Here is a 24,024-nt window from a genome sequence, read left to right as displayed (position 1 = left end):
GGCAGGCAGTCCTGCCCCGGCTTGCCCCACCCTGCAGGCTGCTGCCCCCCCCCCCGGGCGCAGGGCACACGCGCTGCCCCAGGCGCCTGATCGGCTTGCTCCGCCACTGAGTGGAATCACTCAGATTTCTCCATTGTCTCTAATGTTAGCTGGTACTTGGATGTGCCCAAAGCATGTCTGTGTGCTTTGCTGTGGAATCTTGTTGAGATCCTCTCCCTGAACTCTCATTGCACAAATGCATGTGGGTTGACGAGGTTTTGTGTTTATCACAGATCTTAAAAAAAGAAGGGAAAACATTTCTAAGGCTGCGACATTTGAACAAGATGCAAGCAAGAATATAATGAGTGAAGAAACAGTACATTGGCAAGCAGTGTTACTTAGATAATTAAGTTGCACCAACTTCACAGTCTTTGTTCTTAAAAGCAATTAATCAGCAGACATTTGAAACTTCTCCCCACCTCAACCTAAAGTCAAAGTGAATTGTGTGCAGTGTTCCTTCCCTCTCTGCTATCACCTCCTTGCTCTGATTTCAGCCTCTTGCTTTGCTGCATGCTGCAACATACATCTACTACCTATGCCTATCCCCAAAGTATGTCCGTTCCTCCTCCTCCCATGTCCTGAACCAAATTGCCAGGGGAGGAAGAGGATCTGGCCACAAGTGCTTCTTCTTCAACCTTTGAGATTCCTAGAAAAGCAGGCAGCTGCAGGGCAAGGCTGAAGACACACCTTCTTCTCTCAAAGTATAGAGGTACCTCGGGTTAAGAACTTAATTCGTTCTGGAGGTCTGTTCTTAACCTGAAACTGTTCTTAATCTGAAGCTGCTGCTGCACGATTTCTGTTCTCATCCTGAAGCAAAGTTCTTAACCCGAGGTACTATTTCTGGGTTAGCGGAGTCTGTAACCCGAAGCGTCTGTAACCCGAGGTACCACGGTATGTGGCGTTTAGATCCAGTGGCCATTTTCACATGAACATCTGAGGTCAGCAAAAGGAACCAAGCAAGTTCTGCTCTTGCCTCTCTTCAGTGCATGACATACTAGTTTGTGGCCATTGTGCTGCATAATAAATGCAAGTCAAAGACTTGCTGTTGTCATTTGTACAGTGGTACCTCGGGTTACAGACGCTTCAGGTTACAGGATTAAGAACTTTGCTTCAGGATGAGAACAGAAATCGTGCAGCGGCGGCGGGAGGCCCCATTAGCTAAAGTGGTACCTCAGGTTAAGAACAGTTTCAGGTTAAGAACAGACCTCCGGAACAAATTAAGTTCTTAACCTGAGGTACCACTGTATTGAAAGGACAGAAAGTCCATTGGCCTTCCAGGGTTGTAAGAATCGTAGAATTGTAAAGTTGGAAGGGACCACAAGGGTCATCCAGTCCAACCCCATGTTATTGGACTATAGCTGCCATCATCCCTGCCCATCGGCCATGCCTATCAGAGCTCTCGCGATGAGAAGTTCAATAGCATCTGGAAGGTCACAAGTTTCCCAACCCTGCTACATGACTTCAAACATGTCTTCATTCTGCAGTAACATCAGTCGGTAACCAGTCCTAAGTCACATGTTGACAAAGTACCTTCTGAGTTTAATAGATGAACTGCTATCAACTTCTAATAGTGGAATGAGAATACTCAGCCAGATCACCTTCCCTATCAGTTGAAAAGGTAAAATACAGCACTTTGAGTGTTGAATGCACACACAACCCTATTGTATTATTATTATTCTCCTCTAGGGGATGCTGTCACATTGCAACCTGGTAAAGAAGATTAAACAGCCAGGAATGATCCTGCCATCTCATCCATGGCTGTTTTCTTCTCCCTTCACACAAGCAAGTAAACAAGCCAGGAAGCCAGTGTTACTCATAGCTTTCCATTAAATCCATAGTGGGACTATGGTTAATAGCTTGCAAACAAGCCAGGCTCTAGAAGGCAACTTTAAAACATGGTTTCATATTCTTGGAAACTGTTAAGCAGCTTCTCAATACAGATATAACAGGAAGCTACCTTGCAGTCTCCAGCTTCTTTTGACCCTGGGATTAATAAATGTGATCATGGCCTGTGCATGCTTCTAACCCAATTTAGTCCATGCTGATTGCAGTCAAGATTTGTAAGATCTCAGGCAGAGGTCTTTCCCATCACCAGTAACCTGAGCCTTTGAACCACACATGCCAGGGAATGAACCTAGGATCTTCTGCATAAGAATATCTACTGTTAAGCGATATCCCATATCTTTCCCTTGTACATTTTCAGACAGTGCTAGGTACATCTGCCTACTGGCCCTAGTTGAAAGCTGCTTTGGGTGAAGAGCAGAGCAACATGGAAAGAAACTTCACCGACTCCTGTCAACATTCCCCTAACCACCTGTTAGGGTGAGTCATCCCGAACCAACCTTCCTTTTCACTGAGCTAGAGATTTGCATCTTTAAAAGCAGCACACATCTGTTGAACGGGTGTGCCCAGGCAATTCCTTTTGCATTTGCCAATGCTGCACCCAAGGTTAACTTATTGAAGCTATCTTCTGCGGCCTCAACATGAAGCTGTGAAGCTCTTTTGTGAAAGAGCTGATAACATTCGGTGCGTGAACATTAAATTTGTGCAACCCTATGCACACCTACTCCAAAGGAAGACCTACAGGTACATGGACTGCTGCCTAAGACACAGCCACCTCTTCCTTAGTCATCTCTTCCAACACCCATATTTTAGCGGCTCATCTGATTAGAGTTGGCGTCTCATGATTTCAGCACTGGGAGCTCTGCCAGTCAAGTGATGAGGAATGGAGGTGAAGAGTCAGATGTTATCTTAAGATTTCAACAATTCCCAGGAGAGTACACAGAGAACACCTACTGCAGCTCTCTTGCTAATCACTCCTTAGTAGTTTTTTTTTTTTTTTTTGCTGGGAGCATTTCCATCGCTTGGGGGTTGGGGGAGAATCCCCACTTCACTTGCCCCCTCAGTGACTTTCAGGCTGTAGTAAGTTTCCCATTCTAATTTAGATTTCCATACAACCTGTGAAGACAGGTTAACAAGCACATATAAACTATATTGGAAGTGTGTATGAACATGATCAGGCTCAGCCTGGTTTTACAGTCATAAACCCCGTATTCACTGAGGGTGCTAATTTTATTCTTTGTTTGTACGTCACGCATATTAGGAAGGGGATATGCAAGGTTTTTTTTGTGGAAGGAAAATGCTGCTGGCTACAGTAGAGGTGATTAAGCTATTTTCTGTTTCAGACTGGCAGGTTTCAAACAGCAACTTGTTTACCATAAAGGGAATGTAACTTGGGCACAACTAAGGAAATGCAGGTGTTTCTTTTTACTGCCTCATTCCCCGAATTTATTGGAAGCTTGGTATTCTACAACATGGAGAATGCACCTCAAGGTTCAGGACGGACTGCAGTGTTCTGAACTTGAGAGACAACCACACTGGGCAGTATTCAACTAAGCTTTACTCAGAGTAGAGCCTCTAACATCAATTAACCTAAGTTAGGGCCATTAATTAATGTGGGTCTACTCTGAGAAAAGCCTAGTTGAATGCCACCCACTTATTTCATAAAATTTACACACCACTTGATTTTAAAAAACAACCCCAAAGCTGTTTACAAAAAGATAAAATAAAAATATTACTGCACGCACTTACCCAGGTTTTGTGTTCCCTTTGGGAATGAGACACAGCGGAGACTGCAGTGTCCTTATGATGTATGATTTAATTACACATATATACACCCTGAGCCTACAATGGAAGCGTTCACAATATCAGCACCCCAAGAGGGTCTTGCTTCTCCCTGGATTCAAACAGCCATCAGCCATCATGCCCTGCTGGCTGCTTTGCGTCTTGGTCACATAACTTCTAACTCTCTAAGCCAGGCATAGGCAAACTCCAGCCCTCCAGATGTTTGGGACTACAATTCCCATCATCCCTGACCACTGGTCCTGTTAGCTAGGGATGATAGGAATTGGACTCCCAAACATCTGGAGGGCCGGAGTTTGCCTATGCCTGCTCTAAGCGCTGGCATTTCCTATTGAGAAAGGAAGGGGTCCCATCCATTTTGCTGTCTCGGACCAAGTCCCTTGATCTTTTATTCAAAATGGCCCTCCCCAGGCTATCACCTCAACACAGGAAGCTTAGCCTTGCTTAATGAGTTTTCAATACCTAGCTTATTTAAAGGATTACAAGTGTCTAGCATACAGTCTAATATGCACAGGTCTGACACCCAGAGCTTTAACACCTGGAGCCTTGATTAAATTCTAACACTTACTGGTTCCAACAATTTAGAAGTGTCCAGCACTCACAAACTCATCACAATATGCTTGCGGCGAACAAGCCAAACCCAAACTGCTCAATCTACACGTTCTTTTGAAAAGGTCCCTCCACATTCAATGCCACATAAGTCTGCATAAGTGTTCAGTCCAAGGTAAGAAACAAATAACTTAGCAGAGCAAAAAATAACTTAGCAGAACAAATAACTTAGCAGACCTTGCATAGGTCAGGCTCTTAGAGCATGCAGGAGATCCAGAACTGTGTCACACACTTACATATCAGTGCAGATTTGGCCTATGCAGCTGGTGAGTTCCCAAGCCATGTACGACATATGGAGGCTTGATAAATAACTTCTTTTTGCTGCCTACCTGGGCCTCGAAATGTGGGAGTCAAGCGGCTGGCAGATCTCCATATATGACTGGAGGTATTTCTGGTTTGGGTTTAAAGGTTTGCAGGCCTGGACTTCATCTTTGTAGTCTTGTGGGCTCAGAGCAGAATTCTCTACCCCAGAGCCTTTAACCGAACAATATACATAGTCAATTTAGAATTATCTCTCTGTTGCCCAGAACAGATCAGCCCCTTCTCAATGAGATGGTGTTATTCTTCATTGCTATTTCTCAGGCTTGAAGGAGGCACAAGATGACATTGAGCCAGCCAAACACGAAAGCCACAACACAGACAAAGGCACAATAGCTACGGTGGAAATGTGAACAGGAGAGGGCAGGCCATCACCAGAGTAAGAGCTAGGCAGCACAGCTGCTTGCTTCAGTCTGCTTAGAGGAGATGCATAATGGACTAGACTAGTCTTGTCGTTCTCCTACCTTTTATTTGCAAGCTAAGTTCTCATCTCATCCAGTTTCACAACCCATCCCGGCTCCTCTCCCATCCCTTGGGAATGGAGTGGGGCTGTCATCACTGAGGATTTCTGAGTTCATAATGCACCTTGGAGGGATGGGCTGTGAACCTGATTAAGGGCTGTGTTTAGAAGTGTCACATTCACTAGTTAAGAGGTCTCGGGTGTCGGATTTCACAGGCAACACCTGAAGCTCCCAACAATTAGATGTCCACCCACATTTTTTTTTAAAAAATGTCGGGCATTGATTGCATGGGTCCACAGATGGAAAGAGGGCAATTTGATTTGTTTTTGCAGGGGAGGGGTTAATGCTGTTGTTGCTGGTGTGAGGAAATAAAACTGAGAACCACCGAGGCAAAAATAAAATAAAAAAATTCCACTGGGGTGAATAAAGAAAAGGGATTTTTCCTGCAACAGAATGAGGCATCAGCTGTTATGGGTGAAGAGGGTATGGAAAATCCATTATCTTCTCTCTGTATGCATTCTTGGTTGCCCCTTTTTAGTGGGCTTGACTAGCCATCTGTTTCATTGGAAGCAGCATCCATATTATTCCCCCCCATTATTATTGTTGTTGTCATTATTTATTATTTCATTTCTATTGCTTATTAATACAACCCACTGCCTTCTTTCAAAATGCTAAAAAGAGACAGAAATCCAGTTGTGGACAAATGGTTAAACTTCTCTGAATCTTTACACAAAAGCACTGCCACTCACCACCCAGGAAGTCCCTGCAATTTAATATAGTGCATTGCATATATCATTCAAGATAATGACAATGATGCCATGAGATAGATGCAAATGAAAAAAAGACAAACTAGCATTAATTTCCATATTTCTTCCCATTACAGACCTCAGTAGATGCAATGCTTTGAGAATTCTGCATCAGTAATATGAGCGAGGGGAAGCAATCAGGGTAGAACAGACAGGACTTCCAACTAAGTCTTGTAGGGTGAAATGTTCCTGTTCAAATGGTTTAACTAGTTTTATATGATCGCAGAGCTGGATTACGAGACATCTTCGCTATCGGTGCTCCAGAAGTTGCTGAGCTGCAACTCACATCATCCTAGGCTATTGGCCATATGCTTGTAGGAGATAATGAAAGTTGTAAGTTCAGCAACTTCTGGAGAACCAAAGATATCCCCACACTTGTTGTGAATGTCTATATGGTAGTGAAATCCTATAGTAGGAGCTTTACACTCTTAGAAAGCCCTTTTGCCTTGAAAGGGAGAGCCTAGAAAATTTAAATAATCAGTAACAGAGTTAAGCTCCAAGTTGGATCCTGGCAATCACAGACCCACCAAGCTGGATATGATGTTTACAGGCCTATTTCTATGCACATTCCCACCATTTGGTGGACTCTGTGGCAAAGTAATAATTATTTATATAGTGCTTTAAAAGAACAACTCCTAACTAAAACATTTAACATATGAGAAAATGAAGTACAGGTTCTTCTTGTAGGTTCATAATATGAAAACAGCCACACCCAGCCCCCAAGAATTGCACAAATAAGAATAATCTCCAGAGAAAGAAGTATTGCCGAAATTAAAAGCAAGCCACAGTATTTAAAATCCAATGTTGCCATTCCTGAAACTGCATTGGAGCAGGTGTTAATCCCTGGACTAAATTATTCAGCTATAATGCAGATTTAATATGCTTTCTCTTTGCCTGAATGATGTCGTAATTATGCCTATACTTAGAGGAAATGTCTACCATCTTGACATTAATGAAGAACTAATTCACAGAACTTGAAAAAGTTAAAGGAGCTATCATGGCTGAGTTGGAGACAACCTAAAATTTCACATACAGGATTATTTTGGTCACCTTTCCAAACTTGTAAAGGTACTCAGTATTTCAATACTTACAGCTATTTAATTTTGGAAGAATTCTTCCATTTTAAAAAAAAATCACATTCTAGGAATAACAGTATAAATCTTTTTATTATTATTATTTACAGAGTTCATTTTTTATTTATTACAACGTCTGGTGTCATTTATAAATCAAAACATGTCCATGTCAGTATGTAACACCATAAAACAAGAAGCAGAGCATAAGAGTAGCTAAATTACATAGTGTCCCACATCACCAGTAAACAAAATGAAAGAAGTCAATATTTCAAGAAAAATACTAGAGGCTTGCAAATAAAGTTTGTTCTAACCCAGTCGTCCTTTTTGCATGATTTAAAGAAATGCAACAAAATATCTTCCACATTTTCAACTTTTAAGGCCTCATCTGTGTTTTGTACCCAAATATCCACACATTGAACCAATCTGTTAAAGTTACATAGCGAGACCGACTGTCCCATAAGACCAACATACAAATACTGGATAAACAAATGACATTTAGACCATAAAACAATTATCAGAGGCAAGGCAGTTCGGTTTAAACAGACCAACTATTGCCTAGAATAGTCTTATCATGTCTTCATTAACACTTTTTAAAGCTAAACTTTATGTATCACTTTGTGCTCTGTGTTTTCTTGTCACAGTTTGCAAAAGCAGACACATCTAAACCTTCACCGTTGCTGCACTGTTCGTATAAAGCCTGAAACATTTAAAAAGAAGAAGCAAATCAGATCATCTGATGCTATCATGTTTTCTTTCAAACCCCCTTTCACAGCTCATATTTTGCATGGAGCGTTTGACTTACCCCTTTCCCCCACATCCCCAGTTGAAAGCATAGTTATCTGAATTCTCACATAACGGACCCCCCCATCTCACTCTGTCTCCCCCTGCCCATAAAAAATCTAGCCCCAATTCCTTCCACTCTCTCCCAGTCATTGATGAAATTTAGACTGCAAGCTCCCTGGGAAAGGGATCCTTTTGTGATAAAACAACCTCTTGTCAATATGCCATTTCCATGTAGAATCCAGTGAAAAATCCTCTCCATAAGCAGGGGTTTGAATGCTCAAACTAGCCAGTGTCATACTGATTCTGGGTAGTGAGCCAGCAATGGAGTTCTATGCACAGGATCTAACCCCTCCTTCCCCCAGTGCTCCACATGCTTGTCTGCTCCGGGCACCCTTTGACTTGTCTACACCTGAATGAAAAACTATAAAACTGTAGATTATTCACTTGCACACTTTTGTCAAAACTTAATCTTTGAATTCAAGTCTATTTGGCTTAAAAAGAATGCTCACGCCAGCTTTTATTGCACCTAAAAAAGTATTGCTAGAATATGCAAATGTTGTCAAGAAGCACAACAAAGCATGTCCAGAAGCAAAAAAAAAAAAAAAAGTACCACTGAATTTTCACTGTGATAGAAGAGGACTGCCACCATGCAGAGTACAGTCGTTTTGCCCAATACATATTTTTGCCTCATTTAACAGTTAACCTCAACGTGACTGAATGAGATTATTAATTATTATTATTATTAAAATGCAGACATGCCTAGAGAATTCAAACTACAGTGGTACCTCTGGTTACATACTTAATTCGTTCCGGAGGTCCGTTCTTAACCTGAAACTGTTCTTAACCTGAAGCACCACTTTAGCTAATGGGGCCTCCCGCTGCCGCTGCACGATTTCTGTTCTCATCCTGAAGCAAAGTTCTTAACCCGAGGAACTATTTCTGGGTTAGCGGAGTCTGTAACCTGAAGCGTATGTAACCTGAGGCACCACTATAGATCATTTCCAAGTTTCAGGGCTTGTAAATTTAAGGTTTTACTCAAGCCATCACAATGTAGCCTTGTTTATAGAGACAAGTAGTAAGGATACCTATCTGTAGTCATAATCCTGATCTGCTGCAAGTAGTGCCCACCCCCAAAATGGGATAAAATGAAGGATAAAATGAAGAAAAGCTGATTCCACAGTTATCCCACAGGGATTTTTCCTTGACTGTGGTTAACTTAATCCCTTAATTCACTGTGTACCTCAGTTTTCATCACAAGATGAGTAATCATTTAAATAAAATGCCTTGAGGGAAGTTTCTGCTGGAAACGTCATATACTCAACTAGCTTCTATTCAGACTAGACCCAATGAAATTAATGGACCTACGATAGTCATATAATTAATTTTAATGGGTCTACTCTGAGTAGGCCTAGCACTAGAAACCACCCAATAATTCCTATGAATGAGTGACAGATTGAGCTTCAGCAGGTGGGTAGGAGGAGCTACCGCTCTCGTTTCTGAATGCCTCCTGCATGCCAACCAAATCTTTCTTTTAAGTGAGAGCATTTCCCTTATATTACTATTATGAAGTGCAGTCTGGTAGGATTTGTTTACTTGCCATAACACATTGCTTTGCAGATTATGAACTTATATTCTTTTCTGTTTTATACCCTGTCACTCCCTGTTAGGGTGAAAGCCTTTCCTATCTTTATACACCAAACCATTCCCCACTGCCTATTAAGATCCGCTGCTTCTCAAATCCACTATTTTTGCACCCTCTCCTGTCCATCTCACACAACATTCCTCACTACACTTTTGTCACACACGCCTTCCTGCCCCAAGTGGACATTTTATGTGTCTTGTTTTGTATCTTTGTATCTTCTTTATTTGGTATAAATAAATAAAAATAGGAACTGTATCAGTTCTACATTCTCTTTCTGCTTTAAGTATTATAAATATCAAGCTCTTAGTTAAGAATACCACTGCCAAAAATACATTTACTTACTCTAGTAGCTCTAGAAATGGAGTTAGGAGAGTTCAGGCCAACAAGATGACCCAGGATGCGCTTTATTTCCTCTGTTGTCCCTTTTGTGCTTGAATCCCCTAGAAAAATGTTAAAATCTAGTTATGCTTAAAATGTCCAGCTAAGCTGTATGAAAATTCAGATACCAGAGCACTTGGTGATATACTTAGGTTAGCAGGTATATTGTTTACTCTGTGAGAGTATTAGACAAGAGAATGAACACCTTTATATAAAACTCTGGCGAAATAAAGTGAAATTCAGTAACAGATAAAGTTACCTGTTTGTGAATTGGTTTGAATATGTACATAAGGATGAACCAACAATTCAGAGACAGATATTCTTTGCTTGGGATTCCTTACCAAACAGCGCTGAGGAGAGAAGGTACAAGATGGAATCAATAAAACTCCGTTTTCTAAAGAATATTATAGCTCAACATTGTTTTCCACATTTTATATAGGAAAGGTATCCCTAGTGAACTAAAAGTGCACTCCATTAATCTAGTTTGTGCCTTGTAGCATCAGATTCAGCCTGCTGTTTCACAATGGAATGGATTCTGTAAATATTCTATGTCAATGTTTCCCCAAAAGTGACCCATGGCCCGCCAGCTTATTCAGACGGTCCCTGCAGTTTCTGTAAAGAACACTTACAATTTAAATTTTACTGCTTCTCTAATATGCTTATTGTATTACAATTTACATAATTTAAAAATTGTAATACAATAAACATATTAAGAGAAGCAATAAAATTAAGAATCATACCGCATCTAGCACAAAGCATTACGATCGCTACAACAGGCAGATAAAAAACAAACAAACCCATTAAGTGGTCTGCCAAGACCCTTATAAATTTCCAAGTGGTCCATGGGAGGGAAAGTTGGGGGAACTACTGTTCTACATCACAGGAATAAATAAACAGTAGGTCCAAATGATGCACTAAATGAATGAAAGTTATATCAACTCCGTAAACAAACTGGCCATGTTAGAACAATCATAATGATAATGGATGATAACAAACTAAGATTAAGCAGAACGCTACCTTCTTTCCAATAGGCTAGTTCTCTAAAAGGAGCCAAGAGAAATAACATTTCACATAAACACTTGTATGCTGTGTCTTCTCCAGGTATAATCAAACACATAACATATAGTACATGGTAATTTTTTAAAAAAATACACGGTGCCCTTAAACTTGCCTAGGCATTGGAGAGAAACAGAATCACATACAAAAGTGCACAGAGCTTGACTCCCAAGAATAATGTGCCAAAAGACGCTTGAGGAATGTAGTCTCTTTCCTGTCTCTGTCCTCTGCACTACAGCTCCACTCCACCCCACCCCCAAAAAACCCTCTCAAGGAGGAGGTCCTTCTACCATATTCTGAGCAATTTCTTCCTTCCCTCAGCAGCCTGCCTGTGCCCCACTGCAAGCTGTTCAGAGGGACCTTTCAACTTTCCCTGGGGCACGGGGAGAAAACGTTAGGGAGGAGGAGAACGGAGAAAGTCCCCCTTTGTGAGCTTCCTTTCATGGTTCTCAGGATCCAAGCCCAGATGTAGTTCCCTGCCCGCCCCCCCCCCCCCCGCCCCAACCACAAATGATAAAGTCAGGAACTGTTTGATATATACATTAAGACTGCTAAACAAAATGATATTGTACAAATTTACACAGGTGGTTACCTTTAAGGCATCCTGGAGGTCTTTTTCTGCAATATCAGGGAACGCTATTTCATGACTAGGATCAATTATGGCATGAAGTTTTGCAATCTGATTTGTTATGTGCTGAAATGGAGTTCTTCCATAGGTCATACAGTATAAAATGCAGCCCAATGACCAAACATCATTTTTTGGACTGATCTAAAAATAAAGGCAAGGATAGATGGATGGATGATAGATAGATAGATAGATAGATAGATAGATAGATAGATAGATGATAGATAGATAGATGCTCCTCACACAATTAACACAATGACTTTGAAGCTATTGCTATTGCTATTGCCATTACATTAACATACGTGGTGCAACTGAATAAGCAATCAATTATAAAACCTGGTGCAACAGCATAACAATTAAGCAATAAAGGAGCGCGTCTATATTTCAAAATCTGATCAATGACACACCTTTGCGTTGATGCATATTGCCGAAAGTAGGATGTTAATTGTCAGGAAAAGTAATTTGCACACAGTTAAAACCACAGAGAGAAATCTACATTATCAGTTTTGTAATCTAAAAGAATGGAAACATTGCTTCAAAGGCAGACCATTTTAAATGATGAATAATATTGCTCATAAAAATTGTTTAAGAAACTGATGCCCTGGTAAGGGATCAACAGAAAGTGGAATACAATGATAGATTCTCTCATACTACCTCGCACTGACTGAAACATAAACCTGCTACACTGGAATGTCTGCTTTTTAACTCAACATGAGTAGGTGAGTTTCAGAAGAAGAGGAGGAATATAGACAAAGGGAGCCTCAGTTTTGTGTATATTTAACATGCTGGCACGGGAGTCAGCTTATAGAAGAAAATGAACATAGGCAACTTAATGTAGGGCAATTTTACTCTGTTCACTTAAGCCCATAAGTCTTTGGCTGAAACAATTTTGCAAAAGAGTAAAATAAATTGCTCCCCACCTCATACCCCCATCTACGTGATGGGAATGATAATACTTTATGGGGCTGCTTAACAAATTACTTAGAAAATGCATGTAAAAACCTTGCAGTGTTTTTTGCTCTTCTGTTGGCTAACATCACCGTTACACAAGGTTTTTAAAAAATTAACTTCAAGACAGACCAGTGAGTTTAATCGTTTTAAAAGTAGTGTAAACATTTGAGGCGTTCGTATGGAGCCCCCGGTCGTCTCACCGACTATTCTCAAGTTAACAATGAAGAGTGTAGTTTATTGCAGACACAAATAAACTTTAAATGCATTCAAAACACTGTTACCTTTTACCCTCTTAGTCTTATTTTATCCTGTCTCTAACTCTTCTACCTCCCCTCACACAAGAACTGTACAAACTGTCTATTTCCATCTGTCTGCCAACTGCTTTCCCAACTGCTTCTTCCCAACCAACCAACTAACTAACAACTAACTAAACTTTGGGCTAAGCCCTTTTTATAAACAGGTAGGCTCCGCCTCTGGCTTTTCTATTGGTCTACCTATTAACTCTTTCTCTCCCCCTGTACAGGTATTTCCAAAAGAACGGGCAAATGCCACAACATTAAAGGCCTAAGAAATAAGGTTTGGTTGTGCTTGAAGGAAGGCTGCTGAGGAGGCCATAGAGCAGGCATCCCCAAACTCGGCCCTCCAGATGTTACTGGACTACAATTCCCATTTGTTAGAGGGGGGCTTTCTTCTGGTGGCAGATGACAGAAACAACGACACCACGAGGCCAGTGTAAAACCAAATCAAATAAAGGTTTTATTACAAAACAACGAACATTGTGGGTGTTTTCTCACTGCAGGCAAAGTTCAAACTGCAACTTTTCCTCCTTTTGTAGTTATGACCAGCTGTACCCAATCTGCCCAAAGCTCACAGAAACAATTCTTAAAGGTACAAACATCTTTACTGTTTCTTTGCAGAATGACTCCCAACACCATCATGACTAGCTAACAGGACCAGTGGTCAGGGATGATGGGAATTGTAGTCCAAAAACATCTGGCGGGCCGAGTTTGGGGATGCCTGCCATAGAGGATCTTGGCTGTGAGTCCTGGGAGAGCTGCTCCCTGCCTTGCAGGCCTTTTTCCACCTGGCCTGGGAGGCGGAGCCCTGACTCACTCCAGCTACAAAAGCTGAACAGACTCTTGGGCTGGCATGTTGTTTGGGGGTTTTATTGGGGGGCATTGTTGCTGTTCCTGTTTGTACCTTTATTTTAGATCTTGTGATTTTTGCAAAAATTGTTATTTATTGTTTATTATTACTTCCGTTATGCAGTGGTCATTTTTTTATGTTGTAAGCCACCCTGAGCATGGTTTAAACTGTGGAAAGGAAACACACACCAAAAATTATGTACGTATGTATATATGTAGGAATGTCTTCCTGACCTCTGCGGTATTTTTGCTGGCTGTATAAGGTCAAAATATGTATCTCCCTGTCCTTACTGCAATGTCGGATGGAAACGAAGCAGTTTTCTTTAAGCTTTTAAAATCAGAGACAACCCTTCCCCAAAGTTCACTCTCCCATGTGGTTGCCTAAGGTGCTAGTTTCACATTTGAGCTCTTCCTCTCACAAATTTTCATTAGGAAGCATCCGGCGCCAGTATAAGGATCCTTGCTCCTCCACGCAGTAAGCCGCCTCCATCTGACGCCCCTCCCCTCATTCCTACTGCAGCCTCTTGCCCCACATCTCAGGCATTCCCCAAGGATCCCCCGATTGCCAGCCACCCAAGAAGTACATAAGGCTGCAGTATCTTTATGCTGGGACTGGATATAATCCATTATGAAGCTCTTCTTAAACCCAGAGTCAATTCTAATTTGATGCTATTTCAACTTTTGCTACCGTCACACCACCCTGCCCATACAAGCCTTTTTCTAACTGCTTTATTCACATCACTGCATACCAAAAAACCCCAATGATTTTGTCCTGGGTTTGTGGAGATTTATAAAGTAAAATCCAAACCAAAGCATTTCCCTCCTTTAACCACAGGGTATTTTTTACCTTTGACCTTGGTTTTCCATTTTCACCACAGGAAGACATGTCTTTAATTACCTCTGGTGGCATGTAGTTAACTGTGCCAACCTAGTAACAATTAAAAATATAATCATGTAATTAAAATGAGTACAATATATATGCTATATGCTATACACTATATGCCCAATTCTCCACCCCAATAAAGCCACTGGCAACTTTCGTCAGGTTTGGTGAGTCAGTTTCAAGCAACAGAGCTACAGTAATTAAGAGAGTGCTCTGTGGGATTGTGAACCTCCTCTCCACAGCTCTGCCCTTTCAGAGAAAATTCCTCCTGTTGCTTTAACTGAAGCAAAGGAATATGGCCACACTGATGTTAACCATGGTTAAGGCAAATCAGATTCTGTGCGTAACCATGATTTGAGGATGGTTAAGAACCTTGGTAAAATAGGAGCCATAGCTAATGTCCGAACCAAAGTATCCATTGACTGTGGTTAAATTGGACAGGAGAGAAGGAGGAAATCATAGGGCCCACTCCCTACCTCTTAAACTTTGTCAAGAGATTGGGTCTGCTACGTACATATTGATACTAAGTGAGCTGATTAGGCTTAACTATTTCCTAGCTTTAAAAAACCCACAAAACAGGATTTCTCTGTGAAATTTTATGCTGTTTCACCCTTTATGAATACTCTTCTCAGACCCATCTGAAGTGGGACATGCCCTTCATGTATAGACTGCTATACATCTCTGTTGGATGCCAACGCCCAACATATAACCTACAGCTTGCAACATTTCCGCAGCAACCGGGCATAATTCAGGCTGCAACTCCATGCCATAGCATACATGCTTTCCATGCAATAGACTCCAGGTTCAATCCCTGGCATTTCCAGGTAGGGCTGGAAAAGATGGTCTGAAACCCCAAAAGATGCTGTTGTCAGTGTAGACAATATTGAGCTAGATGGACCAAAGAGCCGACTCTGTATAAGGCAGCTTCCAATGAACTTTTGTGCAATATCCCTTCTCTCTTTCATCTGGGGTAGTCATGACTCCTGTAGTCCACACTCTGGGAAACCATGCGCCATGACTATGTCTAGACCCGCAACCTGCCTAAAACAGGCAAACACAAATCAAGACCCACAAAACTCCTCACATTATTCCTGATGTCCCCTCATTGTGAAAACAGACATTCGTACTGTTTTATAATAGGGTAACACAAGGATGCCCCAACAGTCTCACCTGTGAATCTTTAAAAATGCTTGTCACATCTGGCTGCATTTGATTTGCAATGCCAAAATCTATTAGTTTTAGCATTCCATCCACTAGCAGAAAGTTTGCTGGTTTCAGATCACTATGAACAATACCTGCAAATTAAAATTTGTTCAGTTAGTACAAATTAAAAATATGTGCATTTACTCTGTTCTCTCACACCCATTCTACAAACCTTCTTGGCCCAACACACAAGGATGGGAGGAGAAGCCAGGTCCTTTTGTAGCTATGATAACAGACCTCGGAGACTGCAATTTGGCTGTGACATTCACCCTGCTCTAAGAAATCTATTTACTTTCACAGAGGGAACAGGTTTTTATCTAACCTTCATCATTGCACAACAAAGCAAAACAAAAGCAAAACAAAACCCCTCTGGAAACATATTCCAAGATTAGAACTAGTTCCAGTTAATTTACAAAACAAGACACTACTTTTTCCCAGAATATAATTAAATGTTATAATTAAAATGCTCCATTCAACTGCTGCTACTAACCATAACAAAAGTGCAATTTCATGTAATACAAATAGTTAACTTGCATGAATTCTGGTATACGCTGCTAAGTACATCTGCCCATTACTCCTTCCTGACTTTGCTGTGCTCAGGAGGAAACCAACCACAAGCATAAACTTGGTTTCAGCTTGTGGTTTGTATGGAAAGAAATCACAAGTACTGGTTCACACATGGTTGACTTCCTCCTGGTGTGTTTAAGTCTGCTCCTGACTTGGGCATCAGCTCCCTCAACATCAACCTGGCCCGGGGACAGGAGGTGCCAACCCATCGAGATCCCCACAACACAACCCAGATGTCCAATCCTAAGCTAACTTCAAACCAGTTACTGAAGCTGGCTTGTTTAAACTAGCCACAGTTAAGATTAGCCTCAATTCCAGGCCAGAATGACACAGCAAACTGTGGCTTTTTGAAAGTGAATGAGGAAACTTCTGAATTTCTCCTAATTGCACAGAAGGTGAAGAATGGGGAGCATGTGAGCCTTACACTTGCAGTGGCTCATTCACAGAATACTAGACTATTTGTTGCTGTGACAGTGATAGAGATAACTAGATGGCGCTTTAAAAAGTAAGAAAGTATTATAGTTATATAAACAGTTAAGGTAATGCAAACAAATAGCCAAAGAGCATATGTCCCTCTCTATTAGATTTCCAAGAGGCAGATTTAATTTATTTATACACCGCTTGATTGTAGAAAAAAAAAACCTCAAAGCAGTTTATGGATGCATAAAAAGATAGAAATCTAATGCATTATTTGACTAGTAATTCATTGGTAGCCATTCCTGTGAACAGCAAGTGTTGAAAGGTTCAGTAGAAGTCTTCAAATACATAGAAATAAGCTTTTATAGATACCATGTGTGTGGATTGTATGGACAGCTTCCAACATATTTTCCCAAAAGCTCTTCCGCTCCCATGGGTTAATTTTTTTCTTTTTAAGCCAAGTGTTAAGATCAATGTTTCCACATTCCATCAACATGTAGATACTCTTCTTGCTAATTTCACTAAAACAAGTTATGAAAATGAAGTCATATATGGGAAATGACACTTGGGAGGTGTTTTTAATTAAGCTGGGTTTGTAAAAACATTTACTCACTAGTCAAACAGTCGGATAATCTTATCGCAATGTTGCTGAAGTTTATTTAAGTGTGCAATCTCGTTTTTATAGCTTTCTAAAGTTTGTTCCTCTGCTTCTTCTAAATTGACGTATTTTATAGCATAAAGCTGCTTCTTTTCATCAAGTACTTGAAACACCTGCAAAAAAAAAAGGGGGGGAGAATACAAAACACCAGCTTTGCTTGTTTTTAAGCGCATTACCAAATGTTAAGTACACCAAGGTCAGGGACCTTCTTGAACTTACCCTGTAAGGGAAACTACCTATTACAAGCACAATACAAAAATAATGGTGTTGCTTAAGAGAGATGGGGACAGGGGAAGCAATGACATAGTATGTTATGTCAGTGATTATTTTTAAACCACCTACCGCAAGCAACAGTTATCAATGAACTAAAACTTGCATTTAAAATCTCACCTTACTTGATCCTCCCCTGCCGATTTGTTTCAACACAGTATACCATTTTCCTTTAATACTGATGCAATCATTTTTAGGTAAAGGAGTTGAAATCTGAATTTTAAAAAAAAAACACATCAAAAGCAACATATGTTAGATATTTACAGTCATATCTCGGGTTACAGACACTTCAGGTTGCCTTTTTTCAGGCTACGGACCGCTGAAACCCAGAAGTACCGGAATGGGTTACTTCTGGGTTTTGGCAGTCGTGCATGCGCAGAAGCACTAAATTGCAACCCGTGCATGCGCAGACTCGCCGCTGCGGGTTGCGAACGTGCATCCCATACGGATCACGTTTGCAACCCGAGTGTCCACTGTATTTAGCTTACTAGTATGTTCAGGTATTTCTTGTGGGACTGACATAAAACTGTCAACAGGTTGCAGATTACAAGCACAGCTTAAAGAGCATAGCATCAAAACTGTTAGCCCAGAAACAAAACAGAAATTTGTTACATATTTAATACAAGACAACCATGTTATGAAACATTAAATGTACATTCTTTCTTTCTTAAATTTATATCCCACCATCCCTCTCAAAGGAGTTCAGGACAGCAAACAACAAGTGATAAAGCAATAAAAATTTCTAACTGCTTGCTTGTACGTAAGAATGGGTTGCACCCACTATGGATCAGTTTCCTTCATTATCTCATAATGCACTTTCAGAGTCATTATTTTAGAAAGGTTACCGGTAATCCAATACGCACTTGGAATGGAGTTGAGGGAGCACAAGGTTGCAAACAGGAAAGCTGGTTGTATGGTGTGATGTCCTTACTCAGGTGAAGAAAATTATTCGTTATGACTGGAGTACTGAAACTGTCAAAGGCATTTGAGCATTACAATCCTTGCACAAGCAGCAATACACTCCCCACCCCCAATCAACTATGTATTTAACCAGCAGCTTAATTTTTTTCATCCAAGTCACAATATTTGAAGTTGAATGTAATGTTTAAAGCTGGCTCAAAAACATCTCCAAAAAACTGCCCAAACATCTCCCAAAAATAATAAATTTAATCTTAATTTGAAGCGCATGTACTTCTAGTAAGAGTTTATCGATACAAAGATGACACCCAGCTCAATCCTTCTCTTCCCCTGACTTGGAAGAGGAAGTTGAGGTGTTAAGATGAGTGCTTGGATGTTGGCCAATAAACTGATGCTGAAAAAAACAAGGAGTCATGTGTCCTAAGTTCTCAAGTCCAGGAGAAGGGCAGATGGCCTGTTCCAGATGTCACTGCAAGGCTCGGGTGGCCTCATTGGCAAGGAGTCCCTTTTCCAGACACAGCTGGTCTGCCGACTACAGCCCCTTTTGGGCAGAAATTACTGGACCACTGTACTCCACCCTGCTCTGGTAACTTCCAAACTGGATTCTTGCAATATGCTGTGAGCAGCTGCCCTTGAAGACAACTCAGAAATTTCAACTGATCCAAAACACAGCAGCCAGTTTACTAGCTGGGCTTCCCTTTAGATCTCGTATAACCCCTATTTTAAAACAGCTGCAAAGGTTGCCTCGTGGGTGTTTAGATTGGCACTGTGATTGGAATTTGCTTTAAATTGTTTTTAATTCATTTTAAATTGTTGTGACTCGCAGACATTTAGGGTAAAGGGTGGACAATAAATCAAACTACTGTTAGTACTACTCCTGCTTCGTTTTTACGCCATGCAGGATTATTGATGATGGATGTTTTTTCAAGTTCAGACACTCTACAAATACTTTAACCAGCATTGAAGACACACACCTCTTTTTAGTACATATAACCATTAGGTTGCTTAAACAGCACAAAAGCAAATTCCATCAAAAACTAAAACAGAATTGAAAAAATAAACCAACACACACACACACACACACACACACACACACACAAACAAAAGTTACCAGGCCATGTAATCTCGCAGTGTGTTGTTGCTAGCTACTGGGCCAACAAGGGACTGGCTGTTTATCTTTGATGCAGTCTCTGGGGTTGAAAGTTTTCGAAAAATTGGCTCTGGTGGTGAAAACCTTTTAGAAACTTGAAACACTGGCTGTTCAGCACTTGAGTTTTTTCCCTATAAAATGGAGAAAATGTCATCAGTTCTCAAGTAAGCATACATCATATAAAATCCACGTACTAGTGCGTGCTTGCTAAATAAAATTTAAGTGGAAATCAAAGGTGCAATTTCTTTTTTTCTTTTTTAAATTTACTGAAGATTTTATTAGACAGATTCTTAAAATACATGCAGTACCAACAAAATAACATTCACTGTGTTTATCCACTGTTTGAATCAGCAAAGAAAAGAAACTTCCGACTCTACTAAAATACAATTAAACTATTATTTACACAGTTGTGTGAAGTTGTTTTTCGTTAATTTAACTATCTAACAAATACTTTATATTGCATGGCTCATTCAATATCTGCCAGAAAGCATTTATTATTGCAGTACCCTTTGAAATATTCCTTAATTATTGACGATTCCTTGTTTACTTCTTGTGTTGAATTTCCTCTCACTGCCCCTATTCTCCTTGCTAATTGTAAGTACTCTATTAGTTTTGCTTGCCATTCGAACTTCGAGGGGATGGTTTTGCTTTTCCATTTTCTTGCTATTAAAATCCTTGTCTACGGCTATACTACCCTGAACACGCCCAATCTCGTCTGATTTCGGAAGCTAAACAGGGTCAGGCCTGGTTAGTACTTGGATGGGAGCCCCTGAAAGGTGCAATTTCACTTGATCTTTGAATTGCACACATTTCTGGAATTCAAAGCTCTGCTTATCCACAGAATATTATGGCCTATACTAGCATTTGCATGCGATTTGTCATGCATATCTAAACAGTAGGCAAGCACCAAGTACTTTTAGGAGGTTTTAATAGTAAGCTTGTGCACACAATACCATATTCAAGCAATTCTAAGAACAGTTTCAGATTAAGAATGGACCTCCAGAACGAATTAAGTTCTTAACCCGAGGTACCACTGTACAACTTTTATCCTACTCAAAAAGGGATTTCAGTACTAATGACAATGAAGACAACATAACAAAAAATCACTTATATAAGTCAATAAAATTACCTCCAAGTTTGGTTTGTGCATTGCTTCAATATTAAACCACTTATTTGCAGATGCATGACAATTTAATCTTGACTGTTTCTTTTCATCATTTTCAAGAGGAACAGAGGGGTGCTGTAGTCTTTCCAGGCAGCTTGGTTCTATGGTACTTGGCTCCTTGTGGTGCTCCTCAGTTTCTAAAACAATAGTTCCAGTTATCCAAAAGAATATGGTGGTGTTTACAGCAAGATATTCAGAAAAGGAAGAGGTTGGACTACACAAGGAGCACAAAAAACTTACTGTGAATAGACTAAAAGTGTTGCTAAGCCTTACTGAATTTATACAAGTGGTGGACTGGAGAAAGGAGTAGCGGGTTGTAGGAGCTATAGTCATCCTTAGGGAAAGGGGACATGCACTGGGCAAACTGAACTTCTGCAGTGGCCTCAAGTTACAATGGAGACAGAGGATCTAAAATATGGGACTCTAGGGCAAGCAATAAAAACTACATTCAGAGGGTCATGCTTTGGAGGGGGAAAAGGTAGCCTCTTTTCATTTTTTTCCTAATTTTCAGCTAAGCCAACTATGCTCTGGCTACTTTAATCAAGTGCAGAATGAACAATCCACAAATGCCAAAGTTAAAAGTCTACTGAGATACCCATGTCAGTCTAATCCCACAGAGTTAAAGCAAACCTTTTTGTTTAACAGCATAAGTAGAACCATATTTATTCTTTAAGGTTGAAGCTGAATTGCTGGCTACTTCTGAGCTCTCTTCATCTGGTGGCTGCAATTCCATTAACCATCTGCTTGGTAAAGGCTTAAAAAAGAAGAAGAGTTTTTTATAATAAAGCCAAGAGAAAAGATAGCCACACACTCAGCTGACTCCATGGTTTAATATAGAATTAAAACTGAAGGATCCTAGCCTGCTTATTCTCCTGCATAATCTTGATGGTGGTGGTGGTTGTTATAATAATAATTATTATTTTATTATTTATACCTCACCCATCTGGTTGGGTTTCCCCAGGCACTCTGGGCGGCTTACAGCACATATACAAATTGTAATACATCAGACACTAAAATTTTCCCGATACAGGGCTGCCTTCAGATGTCTTCTAAACGTCAGATCATTTTTTTATTATTTATATCCAGCCACTCTGGGCGGCTTTGTTAAGTTCTTGGGAAGTGAACTATAACTTGACTACAATAACAAGACAGACTCTAGAAGCAGCTTTTACAGTTTTATCTTCTATTGGAGCAAACTCTGAAATTCGTGTCTTATAATCTTCAGTTGCTTGCATCCTGACAAAATGCATCCTTATCTTCAAAACTGAAAGATGAGAAATGGCACCGATAATATCTGCATATGGGAGAACTCTTGAGATTTGTGTCAGTAAATCTGTGCAAATGCCTTGGTTTGAGGCTTCTGCATATTTAAGTCAGCAAACTGGCCAATTTGAATGGCAACATGATCTCCGGTTCAGAACAATTTCCCCAACCTTGTTTCATTTCTATCCTGTCACATAAAATGCCACAAACTGCTTTGAGAAGCAGCTCATTAGTTCTAGAACCTCAGCACACCAATTCTATGGGCTGCCACCCACTTAAGGTTTGGTTTAGTGTAGCAGCTAAGAGTGGATATCCTCAATTAAAATCTCACCTCAGTCATGAACTCACAAAGAGACAGGTGGGCAAACTTCAAGCTTGTGGAAACTACTTTATTGACCAACTATTGAGAGTCAGAAAGCCTTGCCAATAAAGCAGAGATCTAGATCTGCTTTCTGCCTACTCCTGCCAACATTTAGGCTAGCTAATTTGGCTGTTTTCATCTACAATATGGGGATAAGTTTATCAATGTTTGTATTTTGTAAGGGTAATAAAAAAGGAGTGCTTTGAACACTTAAAAAGTAGTATTAACATTAAGCTGTGACTTACAGCCATTCATATTGTGAACATTTCCATAGGCCCAATCTGATTTGTTTGAATAACATTTTAAATGATAACTGAAAGGTGTTGCTAAGAACAATTTGTTTATGATTAATATTAAAAGTGCCTCCTCCAAGGGCCCAAAGAGAAAGGTTCTAAACCACAAACTACTGCACATAAATAGCAACATCTACATAAAGTGACTCGTTTCATTGTTACCTTAACCCACAAATGACACTCAAGCATGCATTGCTTAGTCCAGAGCTTTCCAAACTGTGTGTTGTGACACGTTAGTGTGTCAGCAGCAGCAGTGTGCAGTTGTGTCATGCAAACTCTCCCCATGCTCCTCCAGAATCTGGAAAGGGGTTAATTTAACTTCCAGCTTGCCAGTAAGACTGAATTACTGTGTCGTGAAACAATGCCTGTCTAAAAAGTGTGTCACCAACAAGAAAAGTTTGGAAACTCTGGCTTAGTCCCTTGGGGAGGGGGGGAGAAATGAATAAGGAGTTTCCCAAATTGCATGTTGTAACTTCACTGGATTTTAAAATGGGAAAGGTGGTCATAGAGTCTTGAATGAGATCAGAAGGAGAAAGCATGATTGCATGCTCCTACTCCCATATCCTCCCGCTCACATGCAAATTTTTTCCCAGCGAGTTTAAGCCATGGCAGGAGGAAGAATATGATTTTCATGGCCTGCTCCTGCACTCTTGGTTCCATGGATTGTGAGCAGTGGATCCTGCATGAGCTTAAGGAAGTTTGCAGATGAAATGATTCAATGATAGGTGGGATTGCCAAATTCATTTTTCCTAGAACCCAACCTCCTTTTTGCCCCTTCTTTTATTGATTGATTGATTGATTGATTGATTGCCACACACACAAGTCTGAACACACACAAGTTAAATGAGTGTATGTTGCACACTTAGTGTATATCTGAATGAGGCAAGGAGGGAAACCACCCTCAGTAGCAGCAGTGAGTAGTTTGCTTACTTTGTATTTCCACATTTAATACCAAGTTAATCTGTTTTTGTATCACGGTGTTACTAAACTCCTACTTTGTCTACACATTCTGAGCCTATTTCTGCATCCCCCACTTGCAATCTTATCAACCATGACCATTAACTTGAGTAAGAACATTCAAATTACCTTCAAGTCTCCTGGTATATCGCTTCCATTAGGTTTTGACTCACACAGTGGCAACTGGCTCAAATTGCTGTCAGATATTTTCCTAATTTATCAAACAAAACATTAATTGTCTGTTAACACTAAGCCCGCACAAGTTGATCTGCATTTGTCCAGGAAAGTACAAATACACAAATCTGCTCAGGTATAAGCACAGAAAACAATTGCATAGCATCATGTTAAAATTAAAAGACTGGCATTTATGCATTACGGAGTCCCCTGCAGC

At 40.4% G+C, this 24,024-nt stretch overlaps 1 protein-coding gene across 3 annotated transcripts in view; it reads right to left on the bottom strand.

The window, feature by feature from the left end:
- Positions 1-7,022: 7,022 nt before the first annotated feature.
- TTK (TTK protein kinase) overlaps positions 7,023-24,024 on the bottom strand; it is a 31,700-nt gene continuing 14,698 nt past the window's right edge. For all 3 annotated transcript variants that reach the window (XM_053381338.1, XM_053381340.1, XM_053381339.1), the window contains exons 9-22: positions 23,763-23,844; positions 21,390-21,513; positions 20,724-20,896; positions 19,556-19,725; positions 18,390-18,498; positions 17,647-17,739; positions 17,212-17,369; positions 16,971-17,119; positions 15,582-15,706; positions 14,376-14,456; positions 11,400-11,576; positions 10,011-10,101; positions 9,716-9,813; positions 7,023-7,645 (exon numbers count right to left, since the gene is read on the bottom strand). In XM_053381338.1, coding sequence (XP_053237313.1) covers positions 7,559-7,645; positions 9,716-9,813; positions 10,011-10,101; positions 11,400-11,576; positions 14,376-14,456; positions 15,582-15,706; positions 16,971-17,119; positions 17,212-17,369; positions 17,647-17,739; positions 18,390-18,498; positions 19,556-19,725; positions 20,724-20,896; positions 21,390-21,513; positions 23,763-23,844 — 1,717 coding nt within the window. In that variant the 3' untranslated portion in view covers positions 7,023-7,558. The remainder of the gene's footprint in view (positions 7,646-9,715; positions 9,814-10,010; positions 10,102-11,399; positions 11,577-14,375; positions 14,457-15,581; positions 15,707-16,970; positions 17,120-17,211; positions 17,370-17,646; positions 17,740-18,389; positions 18,499-19,555; positions 19,726-20,723; positions 20,897-21,389; positions 21,514-23,762; positions 23,845-24,024) is intronic.

Source organism: Podarcis raffonei, chromosome 3 (assembly GCF_027172205.1).
Source record: "Podarcis raffonei isolate rPodRaf1 chromosome 3, rPodRaf1.pri, whole genome shotgun sequence".
NCBI lineage: Eukaryota > Metazoa > Chordata > Lepidosauria > Squamata > Lacertidae > Podarcis > Podarcis raffonei.
Note: the sequence above shows the minus strand (reverse complement) of the source record. Positions and strands in the feature narration are given on the sequence as shown.